This window comes from Bos indicus, chromosome 4, assembly GCF_029378745.1.
Source record: "Bos indicus isolate NIAB-ARS_2022 breed Sahiwal x Tharparkar chromosome 4, NIAB-ARS_B.indTharparkar_mat_pri_1.0, whole genome shotgun sequence".
NCBI classification, from domain to species: Eukaryota; Metazoa; Chordata; class Mammalia; order Artiodactyla; family Bovidae; genus Bos; species Bos indicus.
In genome coordinates, this window is record NC_091763.1 from 20985890 (window position 1) to 21012612 (window position 26723).

Consider the following 26723-nt stretch of genomic DNA (forward strand, 5'->3'; position numbering starts at 1 on the left):
CTCTAAATACATATTGGTAAATTGATTCCCATTCATTTATTTAACAAATATTTATTGAATTCCTATATGAGCTAGGCCCTAAATATTTGTACCAATTGCTGCTTCCTTGCATAAGTACTGTGTTCCTTCCTGACTTTACAGAGCCCTGTCAGCATTTCCTATCATAATACCTTTTTGAATCTTCCCACTTTTCTCTTTGAGTTTTCATTTCTCTAATTTCCTAGGATATGACACCTTTTCCCCAAAGATTTTAGCCATTTGCATTTAAATTTTTCTAAAGACAGTTTTATAAACATGTATTTTTAATATTTTTTTATTTAGAGCAATTTAATGCATTAGAGTTACCTGATCCAATGCTAGGCTACATAATCCAGTAAATGAAAATTATATAATGGAATCATTTTATTGATTATAGTGTCTTTAAATTTTTTTACTTTAATAACCACTAAACACAAATTTTCACGTTAATGTTTTGGGAATAATTTGAATTCAATGGGAAGATGATCTCGGTATAATGCTAAGAGAAAGGATAGGCTGTAAAATTTTATGTGTAATATTATCTTAATATGAAAGTTTATATTATATAACTGTATATTCATATATACATTTAAATCTGGAAAGAAATATGCTGAAATATTACCAACATTATCAATAATGTCTTTGACTCTGGATATATGGCTTCTTATCTTCCTCTTCATTTGTGTTTTCAAAATGTATTATAATGGGTTCCTTTTATAATCAGAGAAAAAAGAACATCTGAAAAAATAAAATTAGGAATGGCTTACCTGGGTTTTCAGTAGTCAAAATTACATCACTAATAAATTAGACCTTGAAACTACTTACAGCAAATTCTTGATCTTTTCATATTTTTTAAAGACCTCTCTTCTGGAAATGTGATCATCATTTAAGTTATCTAATTCTCATATTGAGAAGCAAAAACCTATAAATAAGATGTATTTCTAATTGATTGTAACCCCTTGATTCAATAGCTATATTTTGATAGAAGTGGCCCCTGAAACACAATTGGTCCTTGCTGGGAGCTGGAGGGAGTGTTGCATTAACTGTCAGGCTAGCTTCTCCATGTCACCTTGGAAGTCCCTTAAACTCTCATTGTCTCTAGTTCCTCATTAGTAAAGTGAGGGTTAGACAAAGTGGCTTCTTGGGTCCTTTTAGGTTCCAATGATCTGTGATTGCACATGTTTAATTACCAATCACTTGAGTCTGTTCCAGAGAGTGAAGCTGCTGAGGCTGAGGGCCTTAACTGTGTGTATGTATTTTCCATGTCTTTGCTTGTTGGATTTCATTCAAAGTTCTGAGAAATAAAAGCTTAAGTATGACTGTATGATGCTGTTAAATTAAAACAAGGTAATGCAAATCTGAGGACAAAATTTTGTAAAAATGTAACTGATTTTAAAATATTAGAGATAGGAATAAGGGACATACTGTTTAATATAAAAATGCTTTGTTTAATATAAAAATGTTTTAGGGGATCTTTGTTTTCTAAAAATAACTCCTAGAAAATGCCTACTTTGTTTCTATTTAGTACATTCAATGTATACTGCGTTATGATCGACAGTTCTCACAACTGATCTGAACTGAATTTTCAGTGGAAGCCTTCTTTTTTTGTTGTTAAAAAGCATTCAATGGGAAGTTTTGTTTTTAGAAATGTTCTTTTGGAGCTTGATTACCTGGGTAAGTAGTTGTTTGATGAATTAAGTATGCACTTACGATCAACTAGTTTGACTTTTAGGCCTTCCTAATGTTGTACATGTAACAATAGAATTCAGAAAGTTTATGAACTTGGTTGGGGAAAAAAAATCACAGTTTCATTTTCACTAACCTCTTCATGAAAAATTTCTCCAGTTGTGAATGTAGTTAATAAACCACAGTAGCACGAGCAGAACCTGTGACTTTTCGGATTACATTGTAGGTATTGCAGATAACTTCAAAATATCATTTATGCTTATCACTATTTGGTAATTATGGCAGTTATTAGACTTGCTAGTCAATAATATTATGTAATGAGTATATGAAGGAGCTTATTTACTACTCTATCGTGTTTGTTTTTTTTAACCTATATTTTGATTTTTGATGGTTATATTCTAATATAATTGGTTTTCATTGTAATAATATTTTATTTTAAACATGTAAAAAATACATTCATTAGTAGGGGTTCACAGACTTGGCAAAAATGGTCCAAAGTGGTCCATAGCACAGGGACAAAAAAGGTTACCTTGTTTAAGATGATGGAATGCCACTTTTTTTTTTTTTCTGAGATTCTAATGCAATTGTTGACTTTGCTAGAGGATTCTAAAAAAAATCTTTCAGAATATCTTCTAAAATTGATCTTTTAAGTGACTCATTTTTAATGAGAATTTTAAAAATTTATTTCCCCAAACTTTGAAAGTCTATATATGAAGGTTGGTAATGGCTTGAACTCAAGGACTTTTCAACCAATTAAATGATGCAATTGTCATGACTCCATATTCAATGCTGAATTTTTGGAACATGTCTTTGTAACACATTCAAGTGATCAACACAGAAAATCATGAAAAGTAATTTTTCTGAGAGTCTTTTGAAAAATTGATGTTTATTTAGAGGTGGTTCAACTATCTATTGATCACAGTATTGTAATATTTTCACACTGCTTTCCTATGGCTTATCTCTAGGATGATCATACATTTATAATCCTTTAAAACCAAACACACTGGAGAGTAACAGGGTGTGCTAACCACACAGGACATCGCATGCATTAACAAGAACCGTCTGGGGAAACGGGATGTGTGGTCAGCCTCTTCTCTGTATCTTCAGCACTTTTAAAAGTCATATGCCTAAATAATGAAAGTGATACTATAAGCAAAGCTAATTAAAGCCTGTAACTAGGGTTGCATTTCCTCTGTGCTGATTTTCTCCTCTTTTTAAGCATATTTACCATGAAAAGCTGCATATAAATTATGTAAAGCTTTTTTTCTTGTTTTTTTTTTTTCTTTTCCTATTTAAAATAATCAGTGAATGTGAAGGAAAATCAAATATCTCAATAGCCCGAAGGTCTCAAACTTTCTTTGTTGGTTCTACTCATTCTCTAAACATCCGAAGGGAGGAAGAATGGTGAAGATGAATAATTTATCAGTATGTTTTATAGACTTTCATTTTTAAAAAGACAGCATCTTGCTATCTGTAGGGTAGATAGCAAAAAGAAGGAGCAAGTACTTTGAAACAACAACAAAGCAACTAACCTGGAAAGAGTTTTTTCTCAGTGTAATTTAATGAACTTGTTTAGCCCATAATCACTGTACATGCTATAGAAGGAATCCTGGCAGTAAAAATACTACAGGGAGATTATGAACAGATGCTGTGTTGTTGAACTGTTAGAGTTCTTGCTTCTATAAAAAGCACTAAGGCTCCCTGGAAAGTCATATGTACAATCATTATTTTAAATTTTGGATTAAAAGAGAAAACTGGAAAGAAAAATTAGAATGTCATATGATATTTCAGTCAGTCAGTGTTTATTGATCACCAGGTTGGTTCCCAATCAAGTTCAGAGGCTATATTTTATTGTCTGATGGAGAAGATAAGCATGCACTGAATCTGAAACATAGTCCAAGAGTAGGAACAGATTGTAAGGGTCCTCAAATGCTGGAAAGCATGGTCAGAGTGACACCATCAGAAGTTGAAAGATTTCTCATGATAAAACTCATGTATTTTATATTATTTAAAAAAAATTTTTTTTGAAGTATAGATGATTTACAATGTTGCATTAATTTCTGCTGTACAGCAAAGTGATTCACTTATATATACTTTTTTTTCGTATTCTTTCCAATGTCACAGGATATTGGATACAGTTCCCTGTGCTGTATACGGTAGGACCTTGTAGTTTATCCATTCTGTATATAGTAGTTTACATCTGCTAACCCCAAACTCCCAATACATCCCTCCCAAACTTACGTATTTTAAACTGCATGACAATAGCATATAAGATAATCTCTAGAGGATCTCCCCATATAATAATTATGTTCATCTTGGTATTATAAGTCATAATTGCTTGAAAATAAGAAAATTTATTCAGTCATTCTTTTGACAAGTTGATTAGATATTCTTGATGGATATTTATATTTAAGATCTGAGTATCTTGTAAGTAAGATCTAGAGTTGAATTGTAGAAGTGTTTCTTAAATTATCTTTTAGAGGTGTCTGTTTAGACAAAGAATAAAATTTTAGTTATGTTTCCCCAAAGTACTTGGCCCAGCGAAATTTGTATCTTAATTATGATGCTACACTAAATTCCTTGAGGGCAAGGTACTGCCTTATTATCTGTGTAACTTTCACATCTCTAACTCATTGCTTGTTAATATGAAGATAATTAATACAATTAACCGTGAACTTTGAGGTACTACATAACCAATTACATTTGTCTTCCTGTTGCAAAGAGGATAGTATTGCTTTAAAACCTTTCCTGTGTTTTAGATGATAGTGTTGGCGAAGATATGAAGAAAGCCATATGACTGATTAACTTTTAAAACTGACAACATTGATATAGGAGCAGTTAGTGTTTAGATAAGCATAATCTATATATTCTGCTAGTCTTCTTTCTATAAATCAATAGTTAACAACTTACCTCCTGACAAGTGATAACCGAGTCTTGAGCTTATCTGCCTTCCCATGTATTAGGTAGATTGTATGTTCTCCAGGTGAGAATACCTAGTACAGGAAGAAATGGATAGCTGATGTCTAAAACTGTTCGTTCTGTGAAAGTGCAGGTCCCCAGGAGCTACATTTGGGTCTTGCCATCTGTAAAATCTTCCTTCCCAGGTCTAGTCACTTCCCCATTTAGTGTTCAGTAAAATTGGACACCATTTCAATTTTTGTTCACTTAGGGTCCAAAACCCTCTCCTCTCACTCTCTAGCACACATCAGTGCTGGCCACTCACCTTGACCACTTTGCGTGGCCACTGTCAGTAATCCTGGTGCTGCCTCTCCTGATGGCTGTGTTAAAAGTAATACACTCCATGAACTCTAAGAAACTGTAGAGATGTAGGGCTTTATCTTTGAAATCACCCTATATATTTATTTTTCTCCAATACTTTACATTAAAGGCTGGGGTACTAATGCTTCCCAAGGTTGTACAATTTGAATTTACAGAAAGTAAAAGCAGGAATGCTTTTGAATGTTTAATAATCTAAGCACTGGAATAGTCATATATTTTTATCACATAAAGTAAAAGATGAAGAAAAAGCAAGTTAGAATTTGCAAATTTATAATTCTGTTGACATGCCATGAAGCTTCTTTGTGGACATGTTTGCTTTCATAGCATAATCTTGAGTTTACTGGATTTATATGGAATTATATATTAATCTTTTAACTAAAATAATATTGTATATTTGAATCAAGCTTGATCATTTTGAAAGTGATACAACAGAGAATAGGAGAAACTTTATTTTCTGGGGGTAATTTTTGATTAAATATATCAATCCCCATTTATCTTTGTAGAATAGTGTCAAATGAACCAAAGAAGTACAACTAATAGAAATTGGGAGCGATTTTGAAAATCCCCTCATGACAGTTTTGGAACAACGAGTGTGTAATTTTTTAAAGGGTCTAAAGATGTACGCTGCTGCTGCTAAGTCACTTCAGTCGTGTCTGACTCTGTGCAACCCCATAGACGGCAGCCCACCAGGCTCCCCCGTCCCTGGCATTCTCCAGGCAAGAACACTGGAGTGGGTTGCCATTTCCTTCTCCAATGCATGAAAGTGAAAAGTGAAAATGAAGTCGCTCAGTTGTGTCCTACCCTCAGCGACCCCAGGGACTGCAGCCTACCAGGCTCCTCCGTCCATGGGATTTTCCAGGCAAGAGTACTGGAGTTAGGTGCCATAGGGAAATAGTATAAATAAGAACAAAAATCACAGGTTTTTAGTGTCAGAGAATAAACATGGGTATTTTGAACTCGTTAAATGTAAAACACAAAGTTGTTTTGGGGGTTTATAACACACACACACCCACACCCACACACATACATCACTCATTAAAGTAGTTTCTGTTGCTCTCTTGTGTGTGTGCTCAGTCACTAAGTCGTGTCCAGCTCCTTGTGACTCCATGAACTGTCGCTCACCAGGCTTCTCCGTCCATGGGATTTTGCAGGAAAGAATACCGGAGTGGGTTGTCATTTCCTTCTCTGGGGGTCTTCCTGACCCAAGGACCGAACCAGCATCTACAGCAGTGGCAGGCAGATTCTTTACTGTCTGAGCCACCTGGGAAGCACCTCTCACCCTCTTAATTCCTTGTTAGTCACAACTTTATGCTTTGCGAGGATGGAAATCTGAGTTGCGTAAGATGTTAGTTTGGTCAGTAGGCACAGTGAACATATTAACACTAAGAGACAACAGAAAACGTTTTGTTAGAGCAATGTGCTTGTTAGAGAAGTACACTTCTCTACACTTCTTGTTAGAGAAGTACACTTCTTGTTAGAGAAGTACACTTCTCTTTGTGTGCTATCCAAGTAGCTTTAGCTTCCTTGTTTACCCCTCCTTTATTTTCCAGCCTCTTTTAGTTCTTGGGAAATTGAACAATGTCTTACATACTTTGGAATTTCCTAGTCATGTCGCGTGGTATCTGGCACACCAGAGAAGTTCACCAGAATTTGTTGTATGATTGAAATAACATTGTTATGAGAGCCATGTGGTCCATTTATGGGTTTGCCATTCAAAGATTTTTGAGGTAAGAGGATTCAAAATATTTGCCACTCTCTCTAGAGTAATCCTCTTATTACATATTAAGTAGACAGGAAGTGTCAGAGGTACCAGCAAATAGAAATCTTTCCTTTTCTTCTCTCTGTTGCAGTACACTTAAATTATCCCCCATTTTTGCTTTACAATAAATGATACTTAGTACACACACCAAATCAACAGAATTATAGTGAGAAGTAGGGCATGCTGCACGGTTATGCTTCTAAGAGCATTACAGTTGCTGTAGCTACTTGTATCTACCACTTACTGATAGCTTATTTCATGTGCCAGGCACTGTTCAAGGCGCTGTTCATTTGTTATTTATTTTAATGAGTATTTTTATTGGATGTGTGCTCAGTTGCTTCAGTTGTATCCAAATCTTTGTGCCCCTATGGAATGCAGCCTGCCAAGCCCTTCTGTCCTTGGGATTCTCCAGGCAAGAATACTGGAGTGGGTTGTCACGCCCTCCTCCAGGGGATCTTCCCGACCCAGGGATCAAACCCGGGTCTCCAGCACTGCAGGCAGATTCTTTACCTCTGAGCCGCCAGCAAAGAAGACCCTGTCTAGTATTTAATTCAGATACCCACTTTGTTCCTCATTGGCTCATCCAGTGGGGGCAGTTGAAATATTCTGAACAAAGATAAGAAATATAGTAAAAGTATAGCTAACCAGATATACTACAGGAAGATGATTTTTCAAATAATTTACTTTATCACACCAAAGTTCAACATAAAGATTCGTGACCTTACTAATAAGATGTCACTTTATATAGTCAATCCAAGCTAATACTACTTGGCAAGCTTTTTTGAATGAGGTAATTTCTCCTTTAGTTTGTAGCTAAAGTGAGGGAAGAGTGATAAGCCCTATCAATAGGATAATGCAGTTCCATGACAGATGGCCTGTATGGAAGGGTGGCTCTTCCCTATATCTGAATTGATAAACTAACACAAATATTACACTAGAATGGCATGTTTCTAGTTTCTCTATTAGTTTTATTTTTCCTCATGTTTGCTGTGACATTAGTGATTATATATATATGTGTATATAAATAAATATATATATAGTAATAAAAGAACTGATAGTAAGACTGTATTTCTTTTGGCAGTTTCAGCTGATTTCTTCTTGTCCCTGTGCTAAGAATTAGCCAGACACAAATATCAAAGGGCGAGATCTCTGAGATTCAGTGATTCATAACTCCTTGACATTCATTTTGTAAATTAAATATTAAAATATAGAAGAATAATTTCATCTTGTCCTCCTTTACACAGATAAGGGCAAACGGTTCACTAGTTTGTTGAATTTTCTGTTCATTTTTTCTTCTTTCTAGCTGCATTTTTCTTTAGGTGATGCAAGTGCTTCTTGTCAAGCACACAAAAATTCAATAACCTAAGAAACAAATTTGTCATGGATTTTATTTGCTGCAAAGGAGGTAAAACAAGCAGCACCAGGACAAACATCCAGGGCCCGCTTGCAACTGGTATTCTTGTGTGGGCTGTACATGGATAAGCTAGTTTATGAAAGGTTGTTGCTGAACCACGAAAAGACGCCGGGATTCTTGGTCTCCGGAAGAGAAGAATTCAGTCCGAGGCCAGAGATGAGGCTTAATCACTCAGAGCTTTTGTGTAATAAAGTCTTATTAAAGTATAAAAGACATAGAGAAAGCTTCTGACATAGACATCAGAAGGGGGCAGAAAGAATACCCGCCTGCTAGTTTTTAGCTGGATATTATATAGTCACTGCTGCTAAGTCACTTCAGTCGTGTCCAACTCTGTGTGACCCCATAAACGGCAGCCACCAGGCTCCCCCGTCTCTGGGATTCTCCAGGCAAGAACACTGGAGTGGGTTGCCATTTCCTTCTCCAGTGCATGAAAGTGAAAAGTGAAAGTGAAGTCGCTCAGTCATGTCCAACTCTTAGCGACCCCATGGACTGCAGCCTACCAGGCTCCTACATCCATGGGATTTTCCAGGCAAAGTACTGGAGTGGGGTGCCATTGCTTTCTCCAATATATAGTCACTAGCAGTCTGTTAATGAAAGAAAGGAATGTCTTAAAACTCAGAATGGCATCAAGCCCCTCATCCAAAAGATGTATTTTGGGATAATCTTGGCACCAGGGTATCATCCCAGGGCCATAAAATGGTTGACTTGAATCTTGTAGAAAGGCAGATTACCATACAAATAGTTTCGTTTACACAGATTAGGGGGACAATGTCTGAGTATAACAAACTGGTTTGTCAAGTTGGTTCTGAGCCATGAGGCATTAGGGACTTGAAGACAGAGTCTGGGGTAAATGCATAGTATATTAACATAGCTTAAGACAAACATTTCCATAAGAAAAATGCATTGGTTAACTCAAGGTTTGAGAAAGGTTAACTTCAGGTGAACCAGGTGTCATTATGGCAGCACAGTATTTTAAGAAGAACCTCCTTTTTTAAATTTGTATAGAGAAGGGGAAAAAAATATCACTAGTTTGTTTCCTCCTGCCACTTAAAAGAGAGATAAAAAATATCTGACACTTGCAGCCTATTTCCTCCATTTGGAGACCCCTGGCCTTCCTGCCTGTTATCCTCTCATTTACTTCATAAATAGCCCTATGAAATGGATACATTTACTATCCCCTGTCTTGGTTTATGTTCCTCAAATGCCTATTTGGGGAAAAGGACTTGGGAGCAGATTGTTATTTGGAAGATGATCCTGGAAGCACAGAGTAGGAGTGAAATGCAGCAATAGTTTGTTAGTAAGTTACTTACTGCTACAGGCAACTGGGACCTAGTCCTAGAGGGACCCTCTGAGAAACTATATGGAAAACACTTCAGGACTGGCCCACTGAAGGCTGAGGTGGCTGCAGAATTTAGCTGGTAACTCTTATTCCTCATTGGTTGAGGGTCACCCCTTGGGTATTAACTCTCCAGAACCTCCAGCTGCCTTGTGTGTGGGTATGGTACAGCTTTGTGGCCAGATCATGCCATCAGATAAGACAGCAGAAGGCTTTGGTCTTTAAGGAATTACTTGCTGATGAGCCTGGGGGTAGACCCAGGCAAGATGGGCAAAACACCAATAGCATCTCTGCATCCTCACTCTATGAAGAAAGTCACAGAGGGCCTATGTAACTTGCCCACGTGGGTTGGGAATAGGATGTCTGTGGTTCACAGATCATGGCAGATTTTCATTCCATGGCAGATCTTAAACATGCAGAGAGGTGGGACCCACATCTGTTGATCTTCCAAAATTTTGCTATGCATTTTTGACAGCCATACCTGTTTTGTGTATTCCATACTGAAAGTGTTAGCTTTTGTAGCATAATTTTTTGTGCTCAATAGGCTGGCTTGACCCTTTATTTTATATCACTTAGGATTAGAGTGCAACCTTTCATCCATATTGTAGAGGTATTAGGTGCAGGGTAATTGGGGTAGACATTTTCTTTGAAAGAAAATACATTGTTTTAATGTGAGTATAAAAGGTAGGCAGATATTTTTCAAGCACCTCAGAGTACATGAAAGCCGTTTTGAATTTGCTCAGTTGAATGTTGGTGTTTGGGAATTTTCTTTTTTTTTATTTTTAAAATTTCCTAGCACCAACATTTAACTGAGCAAATTCAAAATGGCTTTCATGTACTCTGAGGTGCTTGAAAAATATCTGGTTTTCTGAATTAAGTAAAGAGGAACTTTCACAACTCTCTTGTCATAAAACTCTACCTAATCTGATTAAGTTTTATATGTAACTCAGGTTTATTTATTTCATTTAATCATCATCATAACTGTGAGTGGTAGTAATTATTATACCATTTGAAATATGAGAATAAGGTCATGGAGTCATTTAGTTGTGGGTCCATCCAGCTCAGATTGTCTAATATTAGTAAGAGAAGGGATTGTGAAAAAGACAAGGGTGGAGGATGCTCATTGTGAAGCATGAAGATTAGGAACCATAAAGACCAATGATGAAAGCGTGCATTCAAGCACTGGTCAGGTAGAAATATCCAAATGGGTTTGAGATCTTACAGGAAAAAGGTCTTAATAATCCCCAGAAGGAGCAGAAAGCCTAGAATCTTTCAGATTTGACTCAGGGCAACCTCCAGAGCACCAGCCTATGTTAATTTGTCCACAAGATTAATTCTTTTTGTGAAGATATGGCTTCCCAGGTGGCACTAGTGGTTAAGAACCCACCTGCCAGTGCAGGAGATGTAAGAGACATGGGTTCGATCCCTGGATTGGAAAGATCCCCTGGAGAAGGAAATGGCAACCCACTCCAGTGTTCTTGCCTGGAGAATCCCATGGACTGAGGAGTCTGGAGGGCTGCAGTCCTCTGGATTGCAAAGAGTTGGACATGACTGAAGTGACTTAGCCTGCATGCATGTGACAGTCAGAAATGCTCGGCAGACTTGTCCTGATGGTGAAGATGAGTGAGCCATGCTACCAAAGCTGATACCACTAAAGGTTTAAATTGTATCACTGTACCCAGCCCAGAGTCTCTCCAAATACACAGTGCTAGGGCTTCATTCAGAATCTCTGGGGCTGGGGTTCAAACTTGAGTGTTCTTTATTATAACTCCTAGGTGGTTCTAGTATGCAGTCAGCGGAAAACAGCTGCTCTAGTTTAGTAAGTTGACATTCTGGCTTATATATTTTAATAACTTGGGAGTTATGTTTCCATGTTAAAGAAAGTCATGTTAGCTTTATGTAGTAGCACTTTGTGGATTAGCTTTCTATATTATAATCATTTATGAGTTAACTTTCTCATGATGTTGACTCCCTGAATATAATCTCTACAGTGTGGTTATTACAGTAATGCTGAGGTTCAGGTCTCCATCATGATCAGTTCCCCTGGCCACAGCGTTCTCTGCATCCTCCTGAGCTACATTGTCAAATGAAGCATGCATTTGACGTGTGAGACACAAGTGGCTATTTAGGTTTTGGTTTAAATTAGCTAAAATTAAATAACACTTAAAATTTAGTTACTTGGTGACATTCACCACATTTTAGGTGCTCAGTAGCTACAGGTAGCTAGTGACCACTGTATTGGATCACACAGATATGAAACATTATAGTCACAGAAAATTCTACTGGACAGCCCTAGCGGGATAATGAAACGAAGCTCTCTTGTAGACACTCATTTCACTTTTGTCCTTTTATCCAAACAGGTATTTCACATGCTTTCCCTCGGTCTAAAATACCTTACCCACTATTTGATGTATTAAATTACCCTTTATATGACTTACCAGTAAAGGGATAAAGGTGTTTTAGAGGTGGGGAAGTACATCAGTGAGAGAGAGCAGGAGGGCAAATGTTGGACTGTTTCCATATTAGGTGGAGCTGGCTACAGGAGGGTGCCACTTTTCTCGGAATTGCCTGTCATTCTATATGAGTGTTTCTTCCCTGTTATCAAATATTAGTCTTATCAAAGACATAAACTGTCTCGAAGTAAGTAAATATACCGAAACTATGAGGCTGTACTTCACTTGAACAATTTCTTTCTATTTACCATATGCTTGCACTGTATTGATCTTTTTTCCAGTTAGGGAAAGGAAATAAAACACAAAACTACTGAGCAGTTAAAATTTTAGCTCTTAGAATGCAGAAACTTACTCTGTTTTTAGTGAAAAAAGAAGCAGAGCCATTTACAGTAAAATAATTAAGGTAAAAATAATGCCATGTCTCATTCTCTTAAAAGCACTGCAGTAGGAGTTGGAATTCCAGGGGGTTAGTTACATCCTTGCTTCAGTGTTTTTAAGACCTGGGCCTAAGGCACACTCCTAACTCATTTTCCTAATCTTGAGATGAAATTGGGTTGAGAAGTACATAAGACCCTCTGTTTAACACCGTAGGACTTGACACCAGTGTAAATAATTTTTATCCCAGGTGATTTGGAGTTTGAGTTATGTACTGTTCTTCTTCCAGGCCACATCATTATCTCTTCTTTTCTTATTATTTACTTTAATTTCTTACTGTAAAGTGTCCAAATATCTTGAAGTTTCTGTTGAATGTCAAAGGAGGGAAAATGGATCTTGTATGAGCTAGATTGCAAATGTTGGAATTTTGTATCCAAAATAGATGGCTCTGGCTAAAAGCTTTAAAATAAATAAATACAATTGCAAATGTGAGAAGTCAGTAAGGATTATGAAAGGATAGCAAAGTTTTCCTTAACTGCTTGATCCTTTCTAAGAAAACAAATTTACACATAGGCCAACTTATTATTTAAACAAAGTTGCAGTGGATCTTACAAAAGAAACAGGCAAGATGCTGAGGATGGTCTTGGCACAGGTCATGAAAACCTAGAAATTCTGAAGATCGGGGATTGTGAATATAGAGCTGGGTTGTGTGTTTGCTTTAATAATTTAATGTAAATGTCTCCTGAGTTGTTTTGAATTGAGCTCCTGTTGAAGGCAAAGAATAAACAGCAGAAAAGAAAGTCCAGGCAAAGAACAAAATTGTATTTCCACAAATTTCCAACCTCTTTAATATACTTGGAGTCGTGTTTTACATTGTTAAGCATTTCCATTATGTTACTGATAAAAAGAGAGGAAAAGATAGAGATACGACCATTTTTGTATTCACATCCCATCTGTAACAAATTAGGTCCTCATCTGTAACAAACTAGTCCCTGTGATCTTTGGAGCTACTTCATTTCCTAGCTGAAAACTTAAGAACCCTGGGCCCCTGCTAGCTCCTTCTAGGTCTTTACATTAACAAGTGCTTCTTTGGTCAAAATGCCTAGAGCTGTTAGGGATCCAGTAATATTTACTCTCCTTTGATGAACTGAGGGAATAAGGCTGAGACAGAAGCCTGAGGTAGTCAGGCTTCCCTGTTGGCTTAGTTGGTAAAGAATCTGCCTGCAATGCAGGAGACCTGGGTTTGCTCCCTGGGTTGGGAGGATCCCCTGAAGAAGGGAATGGCAACCCACTCCAGTATTCTTGCCTGGGAAATCTCATGGACAGAGAAGTCTGTTAGACTCTACAGTCCATGGAGTCACAAAGAGTCAGATACGATTTTGCGACTAAACCACCATCACAAAGTTAAAATGAAGTGGTAATTAGTTTAAGTAAGGCGATGGCAACCTACTCCAGTACTCTTACCTAGAAAATCCCATGGATGGAGGAGCCCGGTGGGCCGCAGTCCATGGTGTAGTGAAGAGTCGGACTCGACTGTGTGACTTCACTTTCACTTTTTACTTTCACGCTTTGGAGAAGGAAATGGCAACCCATTCCAGTGTTCTTGCCTGGAGAATCCCAGGGATGGTGGGGATAAATTTTGCATACATTTTAATTATACATTTTAATTATTTCTTTAGAATAAGCTACTAGAATAGAAGGATTGAATCAAATGATAGGCATCCTTTTTTTTTTTTCCTATCCAAGTCATTTATTTGAAATGCCATCATATTCCTTAATGTGTATTTATATGCATATGTTGACACGAATTACCTTACACATGAGAGTAAATAGAGTACAGTGTTGGTGGTATAGTGGTGAGCAGAGCTGCCTTCCAAGCGTGAGTAGACATAGTTGGTGGAGGAACTCTTTCTTATCTATGACCTGTATTTTTTAAAAACATTACGCAAGCGCTGTTGATGACACACATGCATTTTTCTGAAAATTTATTAAATATTCTTCCATATCTTTAAAATAAAATTATAAAAAAAGTGGCCACCGTTCATAGTTTAATTTATGAAGTTTGCTTTTAATAATTTAGTAGCATACCTGGCTAAACTATATGTATACAGAGAAACGTGCTGTGCATGGCTGTGACTTTCAGAAGGTAAACCAGCTGGGTTTTTTTGTGTTAGGATATGTGTTTAGTGGACTTTTCACGTATCTTGTGAAGTATGGTCCACAGAGTAGGCTGGATAGGCCATGCTTTTAAGGTTTTTGTCATTGTTCATCACTTTGAAGAATGTTCCTTCTCACCAGAATGCCTGGTAGAATACTGAATTTTTCCCAACACTGGATATTGTCAGTTTTTTCCTAACCTCTGATGATTTTGTGGATAAAAAAGTATCATGGTTTTACTGTTTTACATTTTTTAGTAGCTCTTCCATGTTTGTTTTATCTTTTTTAAGGGCTGTTTGCTCCCACAACACTGACAGATGAAAGAACTCCTCTCTTTCAGCCTGTAATGCCCACAGCATAGGCAGAACCAAGAGGAAAGGGGAGTAGGCAGATGGGACTCTGAGGAAAATGAAAGCTATGCAGACAGGAAGGGAGAGTACCCCACCCACTGTGTATAGGGTGAGTGCCGCACGCTGTATTTGCTGGCATTATTCTGATCAGAATGGGAGAAATAAACATGACAATAAATAGAAATATACAATCCCTGCTATGAAGCACCCTCTGCTTCATCTCCAGCGACAAGTCCTAAACAGTGAAGTGAAGACTTTTGGACATAGCTTGGAGAGACAGCACAGCCTGTTAGTTAAGAACACATACTCTGGAGTCAGAGTTCAAATCTGGACTTTGTCACTTACTAGCTGCATGAACTTAGTCTTGTTTCTTCAAGCGTAAAATGGGATAATGAAAGTGCCACCTCATAGCTTGTTATGAATATGAAACAATTTAATAAATGTAAAGTGCTTAGAAAGGTGTCTGGTACACACTGATATATAAGCATTGGTTATATTAAGTGTGGGACATTATGGCACTTGAAAAGTTGTAGTTGAATACATGCAACATAATAAAAAGCAATAAATAGATAAATGCATTCCACTACATGGTGTTTAGACAAGTGCGGTACTATCATTAATGGATAATTTTCAAAGAAATAAAATCAATCTCAGACAAGTGTAAAATAACCCATGTCAAGAAAATTGGAGATATCAAGGAAACATTTCATGTAAGGATGGGCATGATAAAGGACAGAAACAGTAAGGACCTATTAGAAGCAAAAGAGATTAAGAAGAATACAAGAATACACAGAAAAACTACAAAAAAAGTCTTAATGACCTAGATAACCATGATGGTATGGTCACTCACCTAGAGCCAGACATCATGGAGTCTGAAGTAAGGTGGGCCTTAGGAAGTATTACTACGAACAAGGCAAGTGGAGGTGATAGATTTCCAGTTGAGCTATTTCAAATCCTAAAAGATGATGCTATGAAAGTGCTGCATTCAATATGTCAGCAAATTTGGAAAACTCAATAGTGACCACAGGACTGGAAAAGGTCAGTTTCATTCCAGTCCCTAAAAAAGGGCAATGCCAAAGGATGGTCAAACTACCACACAATTGTGCTCATTGTACCTCCTAGGAAGATTATGCTCAAAAGCCTTCAAGCTAGGCTTCAGCAGTATGTGAACTAAGAACTTCCAGATGTACAAGCTGGATTTTGAAAAGGCAGAGGAACCAGAGATCAAATTGCCAACATTTTTTGGATTATAGAAAAAGCAAGGGGATTCCAGAAAAATAGCTACTTCTGCTTCACTGATTACTTGAAAGCCTTTGACTGTATGGATCACCACAAACTGTGGAAAATTCTTAAACAGATGGGAATGCCAGGCCACCTTACCTGTCTCCTGAGAAACCTTATAAAAGATTTTATTTTGCTGGACTCCAAAATTACTGTGGATGGTGACTGCAGCCATGAAATTAAAAGACACTTGCTCCTTGGAAGAAAAGCTATGACAAAATTAGACAGTGTATTAAAAAGCAGAGACATCACTTTGTCGACAAAAGTCCGTATACTCGAAGTTACAGTTTCCAGCAATCATATATGGTTATGAGAGTTGGGCCATAAAGAAAGCTGAGTGCCGAAGCATTGATGTTTTTGAACTGGCATTGGAGAAGACTCTTGAGAGTCCCTTGGACTGCAAAGAGATCCAGCCAGTCAACCCTAAAGAGTATCAACCTTGAATATTCATTGGAAGGACTGATGCTGAAGTTGAAACTCCAATCCTTTGGCCACCTGATTCGAAGAGCCAACTCATTAGAAAAGACCCTGATGCTGGGAAAGATTGAAGGTGGGAGGAGAAGGGGACGACAGAGGATGAGATGGTTGAATGGCATCACTGACTCAATGGACATGAGTTTGAGTAAACTTTGGGAGTTGGTGAAGGACAGGGAAGACTGTTGTGCTGCAGTCCATTGAATCACAAAGAGTCAGACATGACTGAGCAGCTGAACAACAACCAGAATCTCAGCCTCAACACGTAGCAGTGTAAAACAATCTCTTTGCTTCATTGGGTATCAGTGACCTTTTCTGTAAAATGGTAAGAGTATCTGGTTCACAGGAGCTCTTATAAGGTTGAAATTAACATGTGTCTAAAGCTCCTGACCCAATGTGTGACTCATAGGAGACATTCAATAAGTGGTAGCTATTACTATGCTGAACAGTATTGTGCTAATTATAATTAGCTGAATCAACCAAAGAGTAATTGTTCGGTTTTGCTTCTGCCACACCCCGTCAACCTAGGTGACAGTTACATGCAGCATTATGTACCGCCCTGGGGAAGGAAAGTGCATGGCTGCCGGGAAACATGGAAAACATCAGCCTGATTAGAGGAGGTTACTTGGTAGATGCTGGGAAATAATGCCGAGTACGTTACATCCAGCCTCTGGAGGTGCCTTGGAAACCAAGCAGAGGAGCTGGGGCTCTGTCAGTAGCATCCAATTCAGAATCATCTCAGAGGAGTTGGAGCTCTGTCAGTAGCATCCAGTTCAAAATCATCTGCAGATTTCTGGTGCATGCCTGTGTGCTAAGTCGCTTCCACTGTGTGTGACTCTTTGCAACCACATGGACTGCAGCTCACTTGGCTCCTCTGTCTGTGGGATTCACCAGCCAAGAATACTGGAGTGGGCTACCATGCCCTCCTCCAGGGGATCTTCCCAACCCAGGGATAGAACCCACTTCTCTTATGGCTCCAGTATTGGCAGGTGGGTTCTTTACCGCTAGTGCCACCTGGGAATCCTGCAGATTCCTGGGTTTCACCTCAAATCCACTGTAACAGCTGGCAGTTGGGAATCTGTATTTTATCAAGTTACCCAGATGTTGCTTGAACACATTGAACCTTAAGGATCACTACTGCCAGGCTTCCCTGAGGGCTCACTGATTAAAGAATCCCCCTGTCAACGAAGGGGACATGGGTTCCATCCCCAGTCCAGGAAAATTCCGCATGCCTTGAGGCAGCTGAGCCAGTGTGCCACAACTACTGAGCCTGTGCTCTAGACTCTGGGAGCCGCAACTACTGAAGCCCACGCGCCCTAGAGCCATGCTCCACAATGAGAGAAGCCACGGTAACGAGAAGCCTGTGTACCCAACTAGAGAGTAGCCCCTTGCTCTCCGCAACTAGAGGAAAGCCCGGGCATCAGTGAAGACCCAGCACAGCCATAAATAAATAAATAAAACAAAAAAATTGAAAAAAAAATCACTATTGCAGATAAAAAATGTAAATCTTATCTGGAGTCATCTTCTTGAAACACTGAAGTAAAGTGAAATAGGGAGTCTTCCAGCCACTGTAAAGAATAACTTTCTGGATGAAAAGATGAATGGGGCCCTGAAGGCCAGAGGGAATTGACAGGAGTAGGCATAACCTGTGACTTGGGTGATGAAGAACTTCACTAGGGTGGAGGTTAATGTAGACAGGGATCAGAGACTTTCAACATCATCAGTAAAGAGGGAGAATTTAATGACTGAGCAGCTAAGAGATTCAAAAAGAAGGACAGCTGGTATTCAAAACTGATGTCATGATTGTAAGTCCAGGTGGAGAGAGGAATAGAGATTCACTGACAGGGATGGAGAATGGTCAATTTTGTGGAAAGATAAAGTTACATCTGGAGCATGTTAGAGGATGGCGGTACTTTTAAGTGGAAACTTACAGGAACTAACTGAAGGAAAGGGGAGGACTCCAAACTGGAATGACAGGTCTTGGTTTAGGTGAAACTTTCAAGGAGCATTCTCAGATAAGATTTCTCTGCTTCAGTATTAAATATGTCCTTTAACCCAAACTATTGATTCCAAACTACTGTCTTCATTGGAGTAGAACTTTAAAAGGGTATATGACATCTTTCACTGCTCTTATAAGGAATACATATTTCTAATCAAGATAAAATTGTTATAAAAAAAGCAATTTTGATTGCATTTTAACTTTTGTTTGATCCTACTTTTAGCAAAAGAAGAAAACTATATTGCAATCATTTAGTATGTTCAATAATTAAAGGATTTTATGGATCATTGTGTAGGCAAAAAGATGGGCATATTCCCAGAGGAAAATAAGTCTTTAGTATATTTCTGAACTCGAGACTGTGCTGTACTCATGCATAGGTTAGAATTTAAGCTTTTATTGTTGTCTGGTATTCAGCAGTATGTATTTTCATACAGTATATTTGTAAGGAATACTGACTGTAAAACACATTATGCATGGAATTTCATTGTATATTAAATATTTATTAAATCTAAATGAATAGCATCTTTGCATTTTTAAACTTGCATTTATATTTGTGTTATAAAACTCATATCGTTTTGAATACATTTATATTTGATTCCTGTTCTTAACATACTATGATACTTATGTCAGTTAATTAAATTCATTAATTAAGGTCTTTATGGGCATTTTGGGGGATGATTTTAGTGTACAGAAATTCAAAGCAGATCCAAATGTATTTTCTACAAAATGCTTTCTTAAACTTTTGGATTGCATCAGGTGTGCAAAGAGTACATAAGCACATTCATTCATTCAACATTCATTTGTTCTGTGTCAAAAATGCAGCAGGAAGCAAAGCATATGATTAACTGACATTTCATCTAGCCTAGCCTATATCAATAATAATAATAGTACCCTACCCTCAAATAGTAATTTTGCCCAAGACTTTGTTACAATAAATTAATAAAACCTATAGATTGCTTGTAGAAACAGAGGTTATGGAAGATATTTTGTTGCACAGCTGAACTTAGAACTCATATTTTAATTAATTCCTACTAGTTTTCAATAATGGAGCATGCAATGGCACCCCACTCCAGTACTCTTGCCTAGAAAATCCCATGGACGGAGGAGCCTGGTGGGCTGCAGTCCATGGGGTCGCTGAGAGTCGGACACGACTGAGCGACTTCACTTTCACTTTTCACTTTCATGCATTGGAGAAGGAAATGGCAACCCACTCCAGTGTTCTTGCCTGGAGAATCCCAGGGACGGGGGAGCCTGGTGGGCTGCTGTCTATGGGGTCGCACAGAGTCGGACACGACTGAAGCGACTTAGCAGCAGCAGCAGCAGTTTTCAATAATATGGAGACCTACACTTTCAAGTTTGGGATTTCACTTTCTTGAAAGTTCACATCACCAGCAAACTCAGTGTTTGTTTACTTAATGCTGTTGATTGATTTGACCTGTGGGAGAAGGCCAGTTTAGTATGATTGGTGAGAAATGTCTGAGCCTTGTCATTTCAGTTGCTAATATTTTATAATCTATGACTTAGGAATCTTTTTTTCAAACTTTGCGCCATTAATAAGAGGTCTTTATCTTTTTATCTGTACTCTTTTTTCTAGGTATTAGGGAAAAAGCCAAAGCTTAGGGATGGAGAAGATGATGATGACATCAAAGCAGATATAACTAATAGGAAAATGGCTAAACTCTACATGGTGAGTTCACTGGTAGGAAGTTCTGTTGTTTTTATTGGACAGGATGGTGCTGGGGAGACCTGCTGGGGAGGGACTGTTTGCCACAGATGACAATGCTCCTCGTTGCTCTCAAAGAGAAATGTGTGGGAAGAATTTGTTCTTTGCTTTAACACAGTTATTTAAAACTCTTATTTCTATTACTTTAAAAATTTTTATTAAAAACAACAAATAATTTGCTGTGATTTAAATTAAAAAATTATATATATTGTTGCTGTACTAGTTTGCACAGTTCAGTTCAGTTCAGTCACTCAGTTGTGTCCGACTCCTTGTGACCCATGGACCACAGCACGCCAGGCCTCCCTGTCCATCACCAACTCCCGGAGTTTACGCAGACCCACGTCCATTGAGTCGGTGACGCCATCCGACCATCTCATCCTCTGTCGTCCCCTTCTCCTCCCACCTTCAATCTTTCCCAGCATCAGGGTCTTTTCAAATGAGTCAGCTCTTCGCATCAGGTGGCCAAAGTATTGGAATTTCAGCTTCAACATAGTCCTTCCAATGATTATTCAGGACCGATCACTTTTAGGATGGACTGGTTGAATCTCCTTTCAGTCCAAGGGACTGTCAAGAGTCTTTTCCAACACCACAGTTCAAAAGCATGAATTCTTTGGTGCAAAGTGCAGCTAGTGCTCCTTGCCTTGGAGGTGGGGTATCTCCTCTCGACCGCTCGCTGCTCCAGCACCGCGCAGCCGCCGCTCGTTGCTCCAGCGACAATATGTCCTGATATCTTACATTCAGTACAATACATTCAATAAAGTGTTTCCTTCGTAGAGTACAAAGACTGTAAGCTTTTTCTTATGAAATCCTAATGAGCTATAAAATTGTGACCTCACTTGAAATATCCTGTTTAGCCATCATGAAGTCTTTTTTATAAGAGGGCAAGGCTATCAAATCAAACAGCTGGAAAGAAAAAGGGTAAAAACTGTCCTGGGTGTTGGCAGACTTAGTTCCATGTTAGCTCTGTGGGAAGGACTGCCAGGGCGACCTTGGCCAAGACACGGCCATTCTGGGTCTTAGTTTTCTTATCTGACAAAAGAGAGATTAAACTGGAACTACTTAGGTTCCTTCCAATCCACAATTTTATGATTTTATTGCTGGTGAGGGTAACAAAATCCACAAGATGTACCAGGTGAGGAGACTTCACATGGGATCCGTTAAGCATTCCCTCCCTCTGTAACTTTCCAAGCACATGATTTGGAGCAGACCACAATCTCCCTGTGGAATTGAGTCCTTTTCTCATCTCTGACAAGAAGGACGTCTATTTTCTGCTCTTTAAAGGGATGGTCTAGCTCAGACACACTGTGATTTTTAAATGAAGTTCAAGTGACTGTCTTGTGTAGAATAACTTCCTTTTCTGTAGAAAGAAAGGAGAAATAGATTCTTTTTATCTAGATGGCAAAAGAAGATGTCTTTACCACTCCTAAATGCTGATAATTTTAATATAAGCCACACAGAAATTGTTATTCTAAAGATTTTGTGACTGCTTGTTTTTTATTATTGGGTTTTGTTTTGATTATTTTTATTTATTTTAAAATTAATTTTAATTAAATAATAATTATTTTTTAAGCATAAATTTATTTTAATTTACATTGATTATTTTTATTGTTAGAATTGGGTTTCTAAAACCCAATTTCAAGAGTTTAACAAATACCTTTTATGTTACCTCATTAAATAAAGCTGTTCTCCCCTCAGAGAACATCATGAGAGTAAAGAAATAAGCATGAACATGTTAATCTTGGGGCTTCCCTGGTGGCTCAGTTGATAAATAATCTGCCTGCAGTGCAGGAGACCAGGGTTCGATCTCTGGGTCGGGAAGATCCCTTGGAGAAGGGAATGGCAACCCATTCCAGATGTCTTGCCTGGAGAATTCCATGGACAGAGGAGCCTGGCAGGTTACAGTCCATAGGGTCTCAGAGTCGACTAACACACAACGTTAATTTTGAGTCAATGCTCCCTCTAGTGGGCCTATTATGTATTGCATACTTCTATTTCAGTCCTGAAAATAATTTGAAATAGCTGAACAGGGCTTCCCAGGTGGCGCTCGCTAGTGGTAAAGACCCTTCCTGCCAATGCAGGAGACATAAGAGACTCGGGTTCGATCCCTGAGTAGGGAAGATCCCCTGGAGAAGGGCATGGCAACCCACTCCAGTGTTCTTGCCTAGAGAATCCCATGGACAGAGGAGCCTGGCAGGTTACAGTCCATAGGGTCTCAAAGAATCAGACACGACTGAAGTGACTTAACACAACAACACAGGGCTGGGAAGCTGACTCACCTCGGGTGATTTCTAAAAATACACAATTCAAGCCCCACCGCAGTGCTGTAAAACCCCACCACTCATCTAGGGAGGACCCTCAAATCTGCGTATTTAACAAGTGCCCAGGTGGATTACCTTACAGCCTACCAGGCCTTGAAAAAATTGAAATCTAACCTAGGAAATTTTGTAAGACTTTGTAAGCTGTATGTCTCTAGCTTAAAAAAAAAAACTTACATAGCCGTTTCCAAACTTCGAGAGTCTCCGTAAGTTTACTTGTGACACAGATGTAACAAGTTTTATTTTATGATGTTTTATTTGTGACATGAGATTTACTTTGATAATTTATACAGAGTATTTAAGTAAATGACAGGCTCCATATTGAAAAAAGTCTGTACGCATAAGCTATAATGTATCAGGGCCTTCCTTACCACAGTGTCTGGGATATGGTCGTACTCAGTGAATATTGAATGAATGAACATTTAAGCTTCAGCTTTGTGTGTGTGTAATGAGTACAAGAGTATCTATTTCAAAGATTTTTATAAAGACTAAGAAATAATCATGTAAATTTCATTGTGTGGCTCCTGGTATATGTGAAAACTGAAACAAACTTTATCCATGATTATTATCACTATTATTTTCTGTGTTGAAACTTAGCTTTTTATTAGTAGTACTTTTATCCTAAAGGGCTTTAAGAAAGTCTTTTCCAGGTCTAACTGGGTCCATGAGGGTTTTTTTTTTTTTTGTCTTTGTTTTCTTTGAAATAGCTTTGTTGAGATATAACTTACATATATAGTTTATCTATTTAAAGTGCGAAATTCAGTGGTTTTTATTACATGTACAGAGTTGTGCAGCCGTCACCATGATCACAGTTTAGAACTCACTGATGATCCTCAAGCAAGCTCATGGTTTTCATGTCAGGTTTCAGATGCCAGTGGCTCCATGAAAGTGAGTCTGGTGGCAGAAGAAAACCCCTTCTCCATGGCGATGCTTCTGTCTGAAGAATGCTTCATTTTGGACCACGGTGCTGCAAAACAGATTTTTGTATGGAAAGGTAAAAAAAAAAAAAAATGCCATTGGCATTGTTGACATACTTCAGATTTATATGTATTTCTTCAGAAAGATAAATAAAACATCTTTTCTGACTTAAAAAAAGCTTACCTTTCTGCATGATCTATACAATGCAGACATCAAAACCATATTTTCTTACTATTAGCCTTATTTACTAGGGATGATGGGGTAAAAGAAAGTCTTTGGGTACTAGAAATAGAATTTTTTATATATTCTATATTATAATATTGTTAAATATATTTAGTATACTAGGAAGTTTTTGCCATTTTTCAGTATTGTAGTTAAATTAAATTATAATTATGTTTGATTTTTGGTGCACAAGTATCTCTTAATCATGTAATATCTTGCCTCTCTAAAATTCTTTTTAATTTATGTTGCATGTTAGGTAAAGATGCTAATCCCCAGGAGAGAAAGGCTGCCATGAAGACAGCTGAGGAATTCCTACAGCAAATGAATTATTCTACGAATACCCAAGTACGTATGGAAATGAACTAGCTAGGAAAAATTTTTTAGATATGGGAGCTCATGACATCACCACAAAACTCCTGAGCGAATTTGGTTCCAAAAAACATACACAGAAGTCATTCTTACCTATGTGCCTGCAATGTTGCGTCCTGTGCTCTAGAACTCTGTGTGGAGGACAGAATTTTACAGAAATTGGAGATTAGACTTTCAGTGGGACTCTGTGATTAGAATAAAAGCCCATTCACTTCCTGCACAGCCTTTAAGTCAAGATGGTCAAGCACAGTTGAATTAATTGAGAGCATGTATCAGTTATTCCCTAGAGCAAGTTGTATCAGCGTGGACTAAGGCCCAGAAAATACTTGCCTTCATGGAGATTAATTTAGACACTGACTAGTTGCTCTTTTCTGAATCTCCTAGCTTCATCTTTTCTCTTCATTTTTATGTCCTGGCAAAAGCAGCACAAGAAGATAATTTCTTTCAGGTCACAGAACTTCTATGAACCTAATATAGAAAAACAGTCAAACTTATTTGACTGTAATGGAAACATATGAAATGACTTGATTCTTCTCTCAAACATCCAAATTCATTGGCACTTAGATTAGCTATAAGAAAAAAAGCAGGGTTGAATTGTTTTAGCTTCATATTTGATACTTTTCCTTTTGTATTCATATAAGGATTCCAGCTTCTAAGTTTACATTTGTCATCTTTAAAAAAAAAAAAAAAAAAAAAGGCTCCTCTTTGCATTTCCTTAGTTTTTTCTCCACAACTAGATTATTGTTTTTCCTTAGTCTCTTATTTTTCTGTTTATAATTATTGTTGTTTAATCACTAGTCGTGTTCGACGATTTGCGATCCCATGGACTATATCCTGCCAGGCTCTTCTGTCCATGGAATTTCCCAGGCAAGGATACTAGAGTGGGTTGCCATTCCCTTTTCCAGGGGATCTTCCTGACCCAGAGATCAAACCCATGTCTCCTGCATTGGCAGGCGGATTCTTTACTACTGAGCCACCAGGGAAGCCCAAACCAGAGCACCTGAACAGGGACATGAACCCTGGACCCTTGGATTAAAAGTCTGATGCTCTACCCACTGAGATAATCATAATAATAATAATTTTTTACATTTCAGATTCAAGTTCTTCCAGAAGGAGGTGAAACACCAATCTTCAAACAGTTCTTTAAGGACTGGAGAGATAGAGATCAGAGCGATGGCTTCGGGAAAGTGTATGTCACAGAAAAAGTGGCTCACGTAAAACAAATTCCATTTGATGCCTCAAAATTGCACAGCTCCCCACAAATGGCAGCCCAGCATCACGTGGTGGATGACGGTTCTGGCAAAGTGCAGGTACTTACACGTTTCTGTCTATTTGTCTGTCAAGCCCATTTATGCCAGTTTATGTGGCAATAGAACTTCAGGAAGCTACAAACTGTAAAATGTGCATTTTAATGATTAATAAAGATGATCCAAGACCAGGGGGTTGAAAGTTGGAAGACAGCGTTGTCTGACCTTCAGTCTTAGTGTGTAGTGTGTTTGCTGAGATTCTACGAAACTAGGTAATTTGTGTTGGGGCCTCCAAGGAACCCAGCTGTCTCCATCTCGTTTCCTGGTCCAAGCCTGCTTCTGCTCTCGGAACTAGACTTCTCCAGTGTGGGTGCATTGCTCCGAAAGTTCCAGGCCCTACGTTTGTCCTTCCCTTGCACCTTAGGGGCATTCACAAAGGCAAATTGTGTGTTATGTGCCAACATCACAGATGTTTTTAGAGCATTCAAAATGAATTTGTTGATTATTGCTATTTTTTGACAAAAATTGTCGAAACCCTCCTAAGGATTCTCCCTAACTAAAATCTCTTCATGTTTGGTCTGCCATTGAGTCATCTAACTTAAGGGGAACTGTATAAGATCACTTCTGTTCTAAAGTCTGTTGGTGGCTCTCCACAGTCTTCCTGAGAACATCCGTCCTTAGCTGGGCCTCCCAGGCCTTCCATGACTGAGCCTTGCTCTCCACACCTCAGCCTTCACAGCCTCGAGGGCTCCTCCCCATCGCCATCTGGGTGACATTCCCACTCCTCCTTTGTAACTCAGTTAAGTCACAAGCTTCATCTCTTCTGAAGAGACTTCTTTCTGCACTGAAATGACCTTTCTCTGTTCTCAAGCCAGAAGTCATGTTCTTCATGGATTCATCGTAGAAGTACCACGGAGTTGTTCATTTACTTAGACATTTCTTCTCCCGTACCTCTTGTCGTTCCTTGAGGGAAGGAATTGAATAATTTATCTCTTCATTCCCAGAGCTTATCACACACTGCTCAGACCAAAGTCTGAGATTTAATGTAAGAGATTTAAGAAGGTGTTTCTCCTCTTTTCAAAGGCTTGAAGTGTGACTCTAAGCTGGGCAGGGGTTATGGGAACTACACAGGGAGAAGCGCCTCCTGTGGTCACTGTCAGAGGGTTATCAGCTTTGGGGCCTGAGCCTGTGTCCTGCTCAGACATCCTTTTCTGGAGCTCAGCACAGCCAGAGAGCCCCGCGGTGGACATGGATCCCCAGCTCCAAATGTGTGCTGGCTGCCGTCTCCACATCAGAGCATAGTGTTCTGAGAAGTCCTCCCACGCCACCCTGGGAAGATGATGTCCAG

General features: G+C 38.5%; 1 protein-coding gene across 1 annotated transcript in view; it reads left to right on the forward strand.

The window, feature by feature from the left end:
* SCIN (scinderin) overlaps positions 1-26723 on the forward strand; it is a 78345-nt gene that overhangs the window by 28547 nt on the left and 23075 nt on the right. Inside the window, exons 5-8 of the mRNA XM_019958467.2 lie at positions 20176-20268; positions 23481-23613; positions 24016-24104; positions 25223-25438. Of these exons, the coding sequence (XP_019814026.2) occupies positions 20176-20268; positions 23481-23613; positions 24016-24104; positions 25223-25438 (531 nt within the window). The remainder of the gene's footprint in view (positions 1-20175; positions 20269-23480; positions 23614-24015; positions 24105-25222; positions 25439-26723) is intronic.